The sequence below is a fragment of the Xenopus laevis genome, chromosome 3L (genome assembly GCF_017654675.1).
Source record: "Xenopus laevis strain J_2021 chromosome 3L, Xenopus_laevis_v10.1, whole genome shotgun sequence".
In the NCBI taxonomy this organism is placed as follows: Eukaryota; Metazoa; Chordata; class Amphibia; order Anura; family Pipidae; genus Xenopus; species Xenopus laevis.
In genome coordinates, this window is record NC_054375.1 from 92,052,533 (window position 1) to 92,067,000 (window position 14,468).

Sequence of the window (14,468 nt, forward strand, 5' to 3'; positions counted from 1 at the left end):
AGAGTCTATCCATGTACATACAGGAGAAGCAAAGAGGAATATTTTATCACTCAGCAGCAAAGATTAAGGACAAAAGTCTCCAAATATAGATCCCTGGGTCACTAAATGGACAGGAGCGGCAGTTGCTCAATTCCCACCAGGATAAGGGTCCCACTATGAGCTTTTGTGAATGAAGAGCCCCTTTATTAACATTGCAAAGCCATTATCATATAAATGTCCTAAATTCTTTTTTCTTGAGAGGAAGATCTCCTTTGAAACCGCTATGCAGGTATTGGATCCATTATCCGGACGCCATTTTATCTAAATAATCTAAATTTTTAAAAATGATTTCCTTTTTTCTCTGTAATAATAAAACAGTACCCTGTACTCGATCCCAACTAAGATATAATTAATCCTTATTGGAAGCAAAAACAGCCAATTTTTGTAGTAGACTTAAGGTATGTTGATAAAAATGTTGTTTGTTATTAAACCATTGCAAGTTGCTGATTCGTGCTGGAATCAGCCAATTAGAGCAGGTGAAATATGTCCGTGACTCACAGCATGAATGCTTTGTTCAAAGCCAGAGGAAAAAAATTGGGTTGGGAAACCTGCAAATAAAATTACAAATAGCAGAAAGAAAAAAAACAGTAAAGACACATTTATTAAGCATCCACTACTTTTTAGCAGCTGGTAATTATTTGTAATATCACCCATTGTCCATGGTTTAAATTGTTTTGCTGCAGGTGTCCTCAGTTCAGAGTGGAACATGGCAATGCTGTCCCCTTTGGCAGCAATAGAGATAATATAATCTCCTCTACATAATCCTTGACACTTTTTTATAGGATCAGATCTTTCGAGGTCCACAGCATTTCTAAATAAGCAGCAAGCAGGGAAAGGCTCATTTTGATTGTCATAAAGGGGAGAGGAAAAGTGACAAGATCCATGTAAGCATCAAGATTGCATATTCATGCAGAGCTGCAAAAAATCTAGCGTGTGACTCTGCCAGCCCTATGGAATAATGTGATGGATTTATTCATTTGACATCAACATCTCCAGGAAAAAAACCTAAAGTCTTTACAGGGAGATATCATCCAAGTAAAACGTTATGCTGATAAAGAAATCAATAATAAAGAATTTTCTTTCATGTAAATGATGCTAGATTCCCTAGTATGGACTCTTCCACTCAAAAGTTCCCACTGTATGAACTGGTATTTGCAAGGACTTGCAATATTATATATTGTAATAATTCACAGATATATATATATATATATAATAATATAATTCTGATATGTCTGTGGTGGATTATTGGACAAAACCCAGCACAGACCACGATTTCTTCAAAATGTATCTCCCAATGACTTAAACATGACCTTGGCACGTTTGAGATGGCGATTTTCGGTTTCAGAATTAATGCAGCTTCAGGGTATAAATCTCAAAAAAAGTTTTTTTCCGCAAAAAAATTTAGTTTTTGTCCAAAAAACCCAAACTAGAAAAACTTGTGGTTTAGTAAATAACCCCCTTAATCTGTATGTTTTCAATATGAATCTTTTATTTTACTGATAAATCTCTGCATAGCAAGATATCTCATATATATATATATATATATATATATATATATATATATATATATATATATATATATATATATATATATAACAAACAAGGGAAAGTTGTGCTCACCACTATTTTTTAAAAACATTAGGCGGGGGTACAATGAGGGTGTGACCACAAAATACATATAGTCAACTACAAGAGGTCCTCTGCACTCAACCCATTATCAATATATTTAAGACAGCGACATTTTGTGCATACTGCTACTGAAAAATGCCTTACCCTTTAAACAACAAAGGGATTGTTTGTCCATATATTGCAATATATTTAAGCTGGCCAACTACGTCAAAGTCATCCCATATCTGGCCAGTCCTACTCTTAATTTTCATCTGATTCATTAAGAATTCAATTGCTTAATTATACATTTTACAAAGGGACTAAGCTTTACCTGCAACTTACTAGCTGCTTTCAAAGTAAAACTCCCAAACTTGGCTGCCCTTTTATTAGACACCAGTGGGATCACCTGACTATAGTTGGAGGGGTGGGAGCTACAACATGGAGCTGGTCACTGCTCCTGTATAACTATAACAAACAAGGGAAAGTTGTGCTCACCACTAAAATACTTGTGGTTTCCGCACTCCACTGAATAAAGCAAAATACCCAGGTGCTACTCAAAAAAAAATTTTAATAGGTTTTCCAAGGGAGAATGAGTGCACACTGGGAGCATTTAAATAGGTTATTTTAAAACCATAATTTTATTTAAGTTAATTAAAAACAGGCTGACGTTTTGGTCCACATCTAGGACCTTTTTCAAGAAAAAAAGGTCCTAGATGTGGACCAAAACGTTGGCCTGTTTTTAATTAACTTAAATAAAATTATGGTTTTAAAATAACCTATTTAAATGCTCCCAGTGTGCACTCATTCTCCCTTGGAAAACCTATATATATATATATATATATATATATATATATATATATATATATATATATATATATATATACCGAACGAGCAGGAACGCACGACCACAAATGATCCAAAGGCCGGGTGCCAGTCTGTAAATCAGTACAACATCCCTTCAATGACGGCACTCCAGATTCAGTCACGCTTAAGTCAGTAGATATAGATCATAAAGGTTTATTAAAGTGGACCAACGTTTCGATTCCACACAGGAATCTTTGTCCCCTTGGTCCACTTTAATAAACCTTTATGATCTATATCTACTGACTTAAGCTTGACTGATTCTGGAGTGCCGTCATTGGAGGGATGTTGTGTGTGTGTGTATATATATATATATGTGGATGTTGAGCTATAGTTTATAGTTTAGAGCAGGGATCCCCAACCTTTTGAACCCGTGAGCAACATTCAGAAGTAAAAGGAGTTGGAGAGCAACACAAGCATGAAAAATGTTCTTGGGGTGCCAAATAAGTGCTGTGATTGGATATATGGTAGCCCCTCTGAGGATTGTCAACCTACACTAAGGCTGTGTTGGGCAGTACACCTGGTTTTTATACAGCCAAATCTTGTCTCCAAGCCTGGAATTCACCTGCTTTGAGGCCATTGGGAGAAACATTCAAGGGGTTGGAGAGCAACATGTTGCTCACAAGCTACTGGTTGGGGATCATTGATTTAGAGCTAGAAAAATGTTAGAACAGTAGAATAAGAGATACTCAAGAGGGCTAATTTACCAACACAGTGTTGCACAAGCACAGTTACCAGTAGCAACCAGTCAGCTATTTTCTCTAATTTTAAAGCTTGTAGTGCACTATAACTACATTTTAATGCCACTAGTAACTGCATTTGTGCACTTTAGCAACTGCGATAAGTATATAAATCAACCCCAAGGACTACAGGTAATAATTGTTTAAGCAGAACTAGTAGATTCCAGTGTAATGAAATCATGAAAAATACATGTCATACTTGTAGCATAATCTGTTTATAAATATGTGTAGGTGTGTTTATGTGCTCTCGCCTATGTTTATCTGCCAAGGTACAGGTATAGGATCTTTTATTCAGAATGCTAGGGTTTTCCAAATAAGGGATCTTTCTGTAATTTGGATCTCCATAGTTTGTCTGCTAAAAATCATTTAAACAACAAATAGGGGGTTATTTATCAAAGGTTGAATTTTACAGCTATGTGAGTTTTTTTAAAACTCGAATGGTTTCTAATTTAAGAAAAAACTCGCATTGAAAAAACTCAAGGTAAATTCAAGGTTAAACCCCCAAAAATTGATTGCTTTCTTTTCGAGCAAAACCCAGCGAAAAACACTTGAACATCACAAAGGCTAGTAACATCTTTAAATGGTTCAATGGACCTCTGCCATTGACTCCTACATGACCTTGACAAGTTTTAGCTGCAGTATTTTCGGAATCTAGCTATTTTTTTAACCCAAAAAAATAACCTTTTGTGTAAAACACAACTCAACTCTTAATAAATCTGATCCTAAATAATCCCAGTAGGATTGTTTTGCCACCAATATGGATTCAGTATAGTTACCATCAAGTACACTGTCTTACGCACTATTACAAAGGAAAAAAAAACTTAAAATGGACTCTGTGGGAGATGGCCTCCCTGTAATTCGGAGCTTTCTGGATAATGGGTTTCCCTTTGAAAAAGGGATTTTCAGTGCAGAAGTCTGCTGGAGCAGCAATGTTAACTGATGTGGTCCCATGACAGTATCCCTTTAATTTAAATTGCTTTATATAATGTTTGTGTCTTCACCAACATGACTTTGTGTAAGTAGCAATTTACATACCTTCCAACATTTGCAAACTGGAAAGAGGGACAAACAGATCTGGCGCGCATAGCATGGTGAAAATTTCTTAGCCACGCACATTTTGTGGTTACACCTCCTAAATACCACGTCCTTTTTACAAAATTTAGAAAGTTTGAACACGTTTCTTGTCGTTTCAGGGTTGTGTTTTATGGGTTATTACTGTTTTGCTAATGAAGGCGAAATTACCCTTTAATCTTTCCTGAAAGAGACCTGCTTATTATCTTATTAGTTACAATTGTATCTAAGTGCAAATGCTGAGTATTCTGGGCTCTCTGTCAAAAAGCCTCTTATTTAATTGAGTTTTAGAAACTTTTTCTGGCATCAGTGCCGGAGATCAAAGATAAATGCGGGACATTTCCTTAAGAAACTAGGACTGTGGTCTGAGCTGTTAAAATCGAGTTTGTCCTGTGAAAAACAGGAAAGTCGGGAGGTATGACTCTATGTGGATATGACATGTATTGCAGCCCCAAAATAAGATAACAAATGTGCCCTTTATACCAATAGTTGCCACTCTAGTTATACCATCGGAATCAGGGCCACCATCAGCAGGGCACAGCAGGTACTGCTGTCCTGGGCCCGGGCCTGAAGGGGAGCCTGGCTGTGCTACACTTTTGAAATAGCCGGGCCCCCCTTGACAGCGCCAAAGCCGTGCCACCTTTCCTAAAGTCCCGAGCAGCCGAAGTCCCAAAGCCGCAACAAAAGACCAGAAGTCATGAAAACAGGTCACCAATTATTTTTTTTTAACTTGTAGGGGGGGCCTGAACACTAATATTTTTTTTTTTTTTTAAAAACTTTTATGAGTGCCACAGTTTTTTTTAACTTATAAGGGGGACCTGTTCATCAATAGCTTTTTATAACTTGTGTGGGGGGGGGGTTACGTTTTTTAGCGCTGATGTCTGTGTGGTCTTGTAACTTTCTTGTTGTACGGGGCCCCGTGATTCCTAATGGCAGCCCTGATCTGAATCCATGTTTAGAAGAAGCTCCTGTATTGCCCCTGTATTCAGTGTGTTACAGGCACGTTCAAATTGTATAGACAAAGCTCCTGTATTGCCCCTGTATTCAGTGTGTTACAGGCACGTTCAAACTGTATAGACAAAGCTCCTGTATTGCCCCTGTATTCAGTGTGTTACAGGCACGTTCAAACTGTATAGACAAAGCTCCTGTATTGCCCCTGTATTCAGTGTGTTACAGGCATGTTCAAACTGTATAGACAAAGCTCCTGTATTGCCCCTGTATTCAGTGTGTTACAGGCACGTTCAAACTGTATAGACAAAGCTCCTGTATTGCCCCTGTATTCAGTGTGTTACAGGCACATTCAAACTGTATAGACAAAGCTCCTGTATTGCCCCTGTATTCAGTGTGTTACAGGCACGTTCAAACTGTATAGACAAAGCTCCTGTATTGCCCCTGTATTCAGTGTGTTACAAGCACATTCAAACTGTATAGACAAAGCTCCTGTATTGCCCCTGTATTCAGTATGTTACAGGCACGTTCAAACTGTATAGACAAAGCTCCTGTATTGCCCCTGTATTCAGTGTGTTACAGGCACGTTCAAACTGTATAGACAAAGCTCCTGTATTGCCCCTGTATTCAGTGTGTTACAGGCACGTTCAAACTGTATAGACAAAGCTCCTGTATTGCCCCTTTATTCAGTGTGTTACAGGCACGTTCAAACTGTATAGACAAAGCTCCTGTATTGCCCCTGTATTCAGTATGTTACAGGCACGTTCAAACTGTATAGACAAAGCTCCTGTATTGCCCCTATATTCAGTGTGTTACAGGCACTTTCAAACTGTATAGACAAAGCTCCTGTATTGCCCCTGTATTCAGTGTGTTACAGGCACGTTCAAACTGTATAGACAAAGCTCCTGTATTGCCCCTGTATTCAGTGCGTTACAGGCACGTTCAAACTGTATAGACAAAGCTCCTGTATTGCCCCTGTATTCAGTGTGTTACAGGCATGTTCAAACTGTATAGTCAAAGTTCCTGTATTTCCTCTGTATTCAGTGTGTTACAGGCACGTTCAAACTGTATAGACAAAGCTCCTGTATTTCCTCTGTATTCCGTGTGTTACAGGCACATAAGCTATCAACAGTAATAATAACAATTTCTTTCATCTCATAATAAGCGCAGCAATGAAATTCAAATACTACTTGAATTAGTATTGGCTTCTCTATCCGGATTTTAATCGAGCCATTTAAATAACGACAAGCTGCCGGAAGCAGTCTGTCACCATACCGTAATACATTTTGAAGGATGCCACCAGGGAGCATTAGAGAGCGTTCATTTCCAACTACTGTACGCTTGCACATTTCTATTAGGTTCTACCAACTTGTTTTGCCGATCCTCCAGTAGCTGCAGAGAATGGCAGGTTAATCTGAAGTCTCTGCGGAAGGCTCACATCATGTTGCTTTATGTAGAGGAAATCTGCCTTTAACAGTACCTTATGGTGTAATGCTGCCTAGTCCCGGCTTCCTGAGGGTATGGGCGCACTCCCCCTAATTTATGCACAAGTGTGAATGGGGGGCTGCTTAGGAGGAAATTGTTACAATGTGGCATATGGTAGAGAGCACTTCTGTTCTTTATGCAGTGAATATGCAAATATGAGAGCAGATTTAGAAGGGGCACCATTAATAACCCAGGTTTGTGATGGCAGCTGGGCTCGCATGCTGAAAGAGATTACCTTCTCAACCTGCGATTTCCATATTTGAACCCACTTGAACATAACACATGAATTAAAATTTTTGCGATGTAAAATTCCACTTATCAAGTCAAACCATAAAATGTATTATCTCCGATGCATTTTCCAGCTCAGTCGGCTATAATTTCCAGAGCTCTTTATCTATATAAATTTAATTAGCCTTGATATCATCGCTATATTATAGAACTAATTAAAGATTTAGATAAGTGCTGAGAGAGCTTATTTAATACCCCATAAAGTTCAATGTGGAAAATGAAAGAGGCTGTACTTCAGATGGTTGTGGAGTCTATGAACCCCAGTGGCCAGATCACTGGATTAGGAGGAAAAAGAGAAAAAGCTAGTGAGAGAGTAATGCGCACACAAATATATCTAAAACCTCTGTACTTGTCATCAGTGGCAGAGAATGATATAAAATATACGGAACCAGCTTTAAGAGATAAAGCACAGCCATTATATTCATCTGTTAGAGGGATTCATTCCACTATTTAATTGACTCTTATTCAGCCCTCCCATTCCTGACTATATTACTCTGATTATGCATACTCTGTGCTTCTTCCCCTTCAACCTTCTTTAATCCTTCTCTTCCCTCTGTCTTTTAATTACCCCCTGCCCCAAAAAAAATATATGACGATGAATTACTTGCAAGAGCAGACGGTTCACACCCAATGGATGCCCAGAATTGGGGACAACTGATGATATCCTTGGTCATTTCCATTGACTTTTAACCTCAATGAGTATCACCAGCTAGAATGAACTTTTCCAAGATTGTTACTGCCGTTAACTCGTTCCAATGAATTTTTTTAGACATTTCAGAAGGATTTTAAAAAGTGTTTCTGGCTTGATTCCTAAGAATACCTACTTATCCGTCCCAGCCCATTGGCTATCTGAAGAGCCGCAGATTACATTCTAACCCTTCAAAGCTGAAGTGATTATATAAAAAGTAATTTCAAGCTGACTGGTGATTCATCCTCATATTTTCAAGTGCCACTTCAGACTCTTGATGGCTGTCGCTTTTTATTTGACCCACCTGGTGAATGTATAACAGGGGCCACCCACATTTAATGCAGTCTGGCTGTGCCGTAAGAAAATGATGTCTCAGGCTGCACCGTAAATGCGGAGGTCACTCTGTAAATCAGAGATTGAATCTCTCAGGAAGAAATTAGGATTTCATTGTGAATTATCTGGGTAGTTCTTGGAGGCCCACCTCCCACCGCTTTGGGTGAAAGGTGAGAATTAGCATTTAAATGGAGAGGTATTAATAGCACATATGAGCTCTTGAGATGATTTTGTTACATCTTTCACACAGGATACATCTATTGTTCCCTTTCTTGCGCTTTCCTTTGAAAACTTTTAGCTGTAATTAACTTATTCTTTTATCCATCAAACTCTAGCAAAACCATTCCCCCCATTCATCTCAGTACATACTTGATATTAAGCTGTGTTTGTTTTTGTGCAAGAAGATGGGGAAACCTGAAACTATATTTTCTAATGAAATTGCCAATGTTTTGCACTTATGAGTTCAACAGAGGAGAGGAACTGATAGGAGACACATACTTATACAGGTATTCGTGTGTTATAGTTTTTATATCCCCAATATCCACATCAATTACTGAAAGGATATTTGCATATCTGAGAGGTCTCTTGACCATCACAGTCACCCTGTAAGTGCAGCAGTGGTCAGAATGCTAGACATAAGCCTTGGATGGATTCTGTCAGAATGTCTTGTGTACTGTTTGTAAGCATGCATACTGAGGCTAGGCACAAACTGTGTGTTTATCAAGAGATTTAATAATTAAAAACTTAACAACTCAGACCTCAGCAGAAAACGTGTAGCAGACGGAACACAAATCCAACGCCAGACACAGGGCAGGCAGCAAGTAAACAAGAGTCTATGAAACAGGAACAAGGGCAGGGCAGGCGGAAGACAATAATAAAATCAGTGGTCAGAAACCAGGGAGCCAAAACTAGAGGAACAAAGGCAGGCCAGGGACAGACTTACAGGAACTCAGAAGGCATGTCCTCAGCACAAGGTTAATGACCGAGCAAAGGTTGTTGGAGGAGGCAGGCATTACGGTTTGGGCACACAGGACGACATCGGAAAACCAAAGCAACGCTTATGCCATCCTACCGGAGATGGCGTCAGTGGCCCCCATTTCAAAGCTGGAAGAAGTCAAATAATTAAAAAACTATTTAAAAAATACAGTTAGGTCCATAAATATTTGGACAGACAACTTTTTTTTCTTATTTTAGTTCTGTACATTACCACAATGAGTTTTAAATAAAACAACTCAGATGCAGTTGAACTGCAGACTTTCAGCTTTAATTCAGTGGGTTGAACAAAAAGATTGCATTAAAATTTGAGGAACTAAAGACTTTTTTAACACAATCACTTCATTTCAGGGACTCAAAATAATTGGACAAATTAAAAAATTTCAAATAAAATGTTCATTTCTAATACTTGGTTAAAAACCCTTTGCTGGCAATGACAGCCTGAAGTCTTGAACTCATGGACATCACCAGATTCTGGGTTTCCTCCTTTTAAGGGCAGGACTCCACGGACGATTCCGGCGCGATCCGACGTGCTGCGCAAAAACGCAGTTGTCAGGTCGGATGCAACGGAAATAAGGTAAGTAATGCTATTGTCGGATAGTGTCACATTGTTGATGCGACGCGACATGAATGTCGGATGCAGACACAGCGTGCAGCGTCTGCATCTGACAGTTGTGTCGCGTCAAATCCATGTTGCATCCGTTGGACATCCCTTAATGTTCTGCCAGGCCTTTACTGCGGCGGCTTTCAGTTGCTGTTTGTTTGTGGGCCTTTCTGTCTTAAGTTTAGTCTTCAACAAGTGAAATGCAGCTCAATTGGGTTCAGATCAGATGACTGACTTGGCCATTCAAGAAAATGCCATTTCTTTACTTTAATAAACTCATGGGTTGCTTTGGCTGTATGTTTTGGGTCATTGTCCATCTGTATTATGAAATGCCTCCCAATCAATTTGACTGCATTTAGCTGGATTTGAGCAGACAGTATGTCTCTTTTGGCTGCTTCTGTCCTGTCACATCATGGATAAACACTAGTGTCCCAGTGCCACTGGCAGCCATGCACAAGCCATCACACTGCCTCCGCCATGTTTTACAGATGATGTGATATGCTTTGGATCATGAGCTGTTCCACGCCTTCTCCATACTTTTTTCTTGCCATCATTCTGGTAGAGGTTGATCTTGGTTTCATCTGTCCAAAGAACATTTTTCCAGAACTGTGCTGGCTTTTATAGATTTTTTTTTTTTTAGCAAAGTCCAATCTAGCCTTTCTATTCTTGAGGCTTATGGGTGGCTTGCACCTTACAGTGCACCCTCTGTATTTACTTTCATGCAGTCTTCTCTTTATGGTAGACTTGGATATTGATATGCCTACCTCCTGGAGGGTGTTGTTCACTTGTTTGGCTGTTGTGAAGGGGTTTCTCTTCACCATGGAAATGATTGTGCTATCATCCACCACTGTTGTCTTCCATGGATGTCCAGGTCTTTTTGCTTTGCTGAGTTCACCTGTGCTTTCTTTCTCCAGATGTACCAAACTGTAGATTTTGCCACTCCTAATATTGTAACAATTTCTCTGATGGGTTTTTCCCTGTTTTCCCGGTTTTTCCCTGCTTAATGATGACTTGTTTCATCTGCATGGAGAGCTCGTTTGACCACATGTTGTGACCACATACACGCACCCCCCCCCTCAAATGACCACATACAAGCACCCCCCAAATCAACTCCAGGGCTTTTATCTGCTTCATTGATAGAAATAATGAAGGAATTGCCCACACCCGAAATAGCCTTTGAGTCAATTGTCCAATTACTTTTGAGCCCCTGAAATGAAGTGATTGCTTTAAAAAAAGGCTTTAGTTCCTCACATTTTTATGCAATCTTTTTGTTCAACCCACTGAATTAAAGCTGAAAGTCTGCAGTTCAACTGCATCTGTGTTGTTTCATTTAAAATTCATTGTGGTAATGTACAGAACTAAAATTATAAAAAAATTATGGACCTAACTGTATATAATGAAGACCAACCAAAAGTTGCTTAGAAGTGGCCATTCTATAACATACCAAAAGTTAACGTAAAGATGAAACATCCCTTTAATAAGATGAAAAATCATATGATTAGTTCTTCCAGCAGAAACAGAATTTTCCCTACAAACTATAAAAAAATGACACCCAACAACAAAAGTTTAAATGGCATGCCCCCATAGCATTATACTGCCTGATGTGCATTTTGCCACATAAAAATGGCTTAATCAAAGGCCATCAAGTCGGCAGTTACTGTCTTTTCCCTTAGGCAGTTAGTGGACATGTCCTTACGCTGTGATCATTTGAACTCCATGCTATTACACACACATTGTCTACACAGAGGTATGACATGGAGCTGTTTGCTATAGTCAAGGGAATGAGCCCACTTAGTGTCACTGCTGACTGCAGATTGACCGCACTCATTATTAGTGAGCATTGATTCTCTTTGGGTGGTTTAATGCTAATGGCCTCAGAACTCAAAATCCAGACTGGAGTCTGGCCCTGTGATGTTGAGGCCCTATGGCAAGCCCTTTCTGATATTCTGTGTGATGAGGTGTCATGGGAAAGGCGCTGAGTGATATTTCCCCTAAAATCCTGACAATTCAGTATGCCAGCCCAGTGTTGAAAGTGTTTTGATCAAAACAATTTTCTATTTAAAAGATGTTTTTTTTCCAATTAGGAAATATTTATTCTGAACACCATAATTCCTGGCCCTGGCTGATAAGCAGTCACAGCATTTGAGATGCAAACCAGCTAGGCACAATTACGCAGCAGGAATGAAAGACAATGTCACAAACAGCTCCGTATTTACAATCACATTTTTCATCTCATTATTTGGGAACACAGAGAGATTACATTGTCAGAGTGAATCTGTTGCCTTCAGATCTGCTGAGTGCCCAATCAGACTTGATTTCATATTCCTTAGGCTCAGGCTGCGATGGACAGTGCCATTCATCATGCAAATATAGCCACTTCCAGCAGCAGCCCAGTGATTACAGAAAATGACACTTCCACAGGGTTCTTGTCTAGTTGAAAATTGTCATTTTCTCTTGTGGGAATATAAATAGGAATGTGAAACAGACCCATTAATTGTTGGACATTTGTTAGGAAATAAAAGTCCAGAAAATATTAGTATATTATCGGAAGGGATGCTTTTGGTAAAAATAGAATGAGAATATTTCTTTAGATCAATCTAATACTTTTTGCACCTTACATGGGCACATATCTATAGCAATTCTATTTAAAATAAGCCTTGATTGGTATGCATGGCCTTAAAGGAAAAGTAAACCCCCTAGCTAATAAAAACGCTTATCCCCTACCCACCATAGTCCCCCCTCCCTGCTCCCCCCGCACAGATGTTAACACCAGTTATTGCCCCTGAGCCTGTAATTGCCCCTCATTGCAGAGTCAGCGCAGCAGAGCTCACAGGCAACATCTTTCGGTGCTTCGGTAATCTTCGGGTCTTCCGGCGCTTCGGTATTCTTCGTCAGTTTCGTCGCATGCACAGTTATCATGAAGGGAAGACTGCTCCAACTGCGCATGCACATGCCGATATGGTGCTTACTTACCGAAGATCACAGAAGTGCTGAAGATGACGCCCGTGAGCTCCGATTCGCTGACTCTGCAACAAGGGGGATTACAGGCTATGGGGCATTTACTGCTGTTAACACCTGTGCGGGGGAGCAGGGAGGGGGGGACTATGGAGGTAGGGGTTTTTATTAACAAGGGGGTTTAGTTCTCCTTTACTGGAGAACTAAACCCTAAAAATTTATATGGCTAAAAATGCCATATTCTATATAATGATCGTATGGCATAAGCCTAAAGTTTCAGCTTCTCAATAGCAGCAATGAGCCAGAACTTCAAACCTGTCACAGGGGTCACCATCTTGGAAAGTGTCTGTGACACTCACATGCTTAGTGGGCTCTGAGCAGCTGTTGAGAAGCTAATCTTAAAGTTATTGCAAATTATTAAGCAGAAAATGAGGTTTGTCTGTAATATAAGCTGATGCTACAGGACTGATTATTAAATTCTGATGTTAGCTGCATTGGTTTCTGTGCTGCCATGTAGTAATTATCTGTATTAATTACTAATCAGCCTTAAATTGTGATGTTTATATTCTATGTGTACTGTATATTGTGAGTGGTTTCTTAAGCTCAGTAAGTGACAGCAGCACAGAGCATGTGCAGTGAATCAGCAGATAAGAAGAATAGGAGCTACTGGGGCATATTTGGGGCCACAGATCTTAAAGTCTGTGGTGGGGGGATGTCTGGGGGCTTGGGCCGACACATCGGAGGCCCACGCCGCCCCCCTCCCCTGGAATAGATTGTATGAATCCTGTTGCCTTTAATGCCAAATGTGACTATATGTTTCCATGTACACCACTAATACACTTACCTTGCAGGCAGTACTATGAGATGATGTACAACACTGCGGATGAGCTGTTAAATCTGGTGGTGGATCAGGGAGTGAAATACACAGAGCTGGAGTATATCAATGCATTAAGCCTCCTCCACCGCAGCCAAACTGGAGTAGGAGATCAGACAACCCAGAACATGAGGCTGCAGCGCCTTAAGGAAATCGTCTGTGAGCAAGCCGCCATCAAGCAAGCCACCAAGGACAAGAAAATCACCACTGTCTGATATAACACTCATACCAAAAGGGTCAGGAATCATCCATGAAATGTACTCATACACAAGATATAAACAAAATATGTTTTGCTTATTATTTGTTATAGCATCTGGAACTGAAATAAAAATTATGAGGAATAATGTAAATTCAGTTTCCTGCTGTCATTATGATTGCCTGTCCAGAATGAAATTGCTGGAACTACTGGCCACACATGTCACTTGTCATTAGTAAAATACAGCTCATTTGTAAAATACTATCTAACCAGTACCATCTCCATAATCCCTCGGTCGAAACAGCCATTCCAGAACTGCATCAAGTGGGCTCCCTTTCCTTGTAACGTTTGGACAAACGTAGATCATAGGGCAGGGTTGGTGGTTACCATTTACTGACTAGTCCTGTCATGCTTGGCAAATGCTCCTGGGGTAAATGTCATAATTACAGGGCTGGCACAGATGCTCTAAAAAAAAAATGCATTTTTTTATGTGGAAATTCTGCTAACACTATGATTCCATAACTGTTTATTAGCTTTAAGTGATTCTACTAAATGAATATTGGTTTATATTCCAGTTGTCAACTCATGCTGTTCTTTGCTAAGTCTTGTCCTCACGGCACAATTTTATTTAGTTTTATTCTCTATGCTGTCTATAAATAAAGTAAGTACAAAAAAAATACTCATGTGTTTTCATTACTGTAATATGTCTGGGTGAAGGCACTTTCAGGATGACCAATTGCTTGTGAGCACATAACCTTAGAACCAGATAAAGCCCTGTGGTCCTT

At 39.6% G+C, this 14,468-nt stretch overlaps 1 protein-coding gene across 1 annotated transcript in view; it reads left to right on the forward strand.

Moving 5' to 3' along the window:
- exoc4.L (exocyst complex component 4 L homeolog) overlaps positions 1-13,825 on the forward strand; it is a 240,322-nt gene extending 226,497 nt beyond the window's left edge. Inside the window, exon 18 of the mRNA XM_018252779.2 lies at positions 13,465-13,825. Coding sequence (XP_018108268.1) covers positions 13,465-13,702 — 238 coding nt within the window. The 3' untranslated portion in view covers positions 13,703-13,825. The remainder of the gene's footprint in view (positions 1-13,464) is intronic.
- The last annotated feature ends 643 nt before the right edge of the window (positions 13,826-14,468 follow it).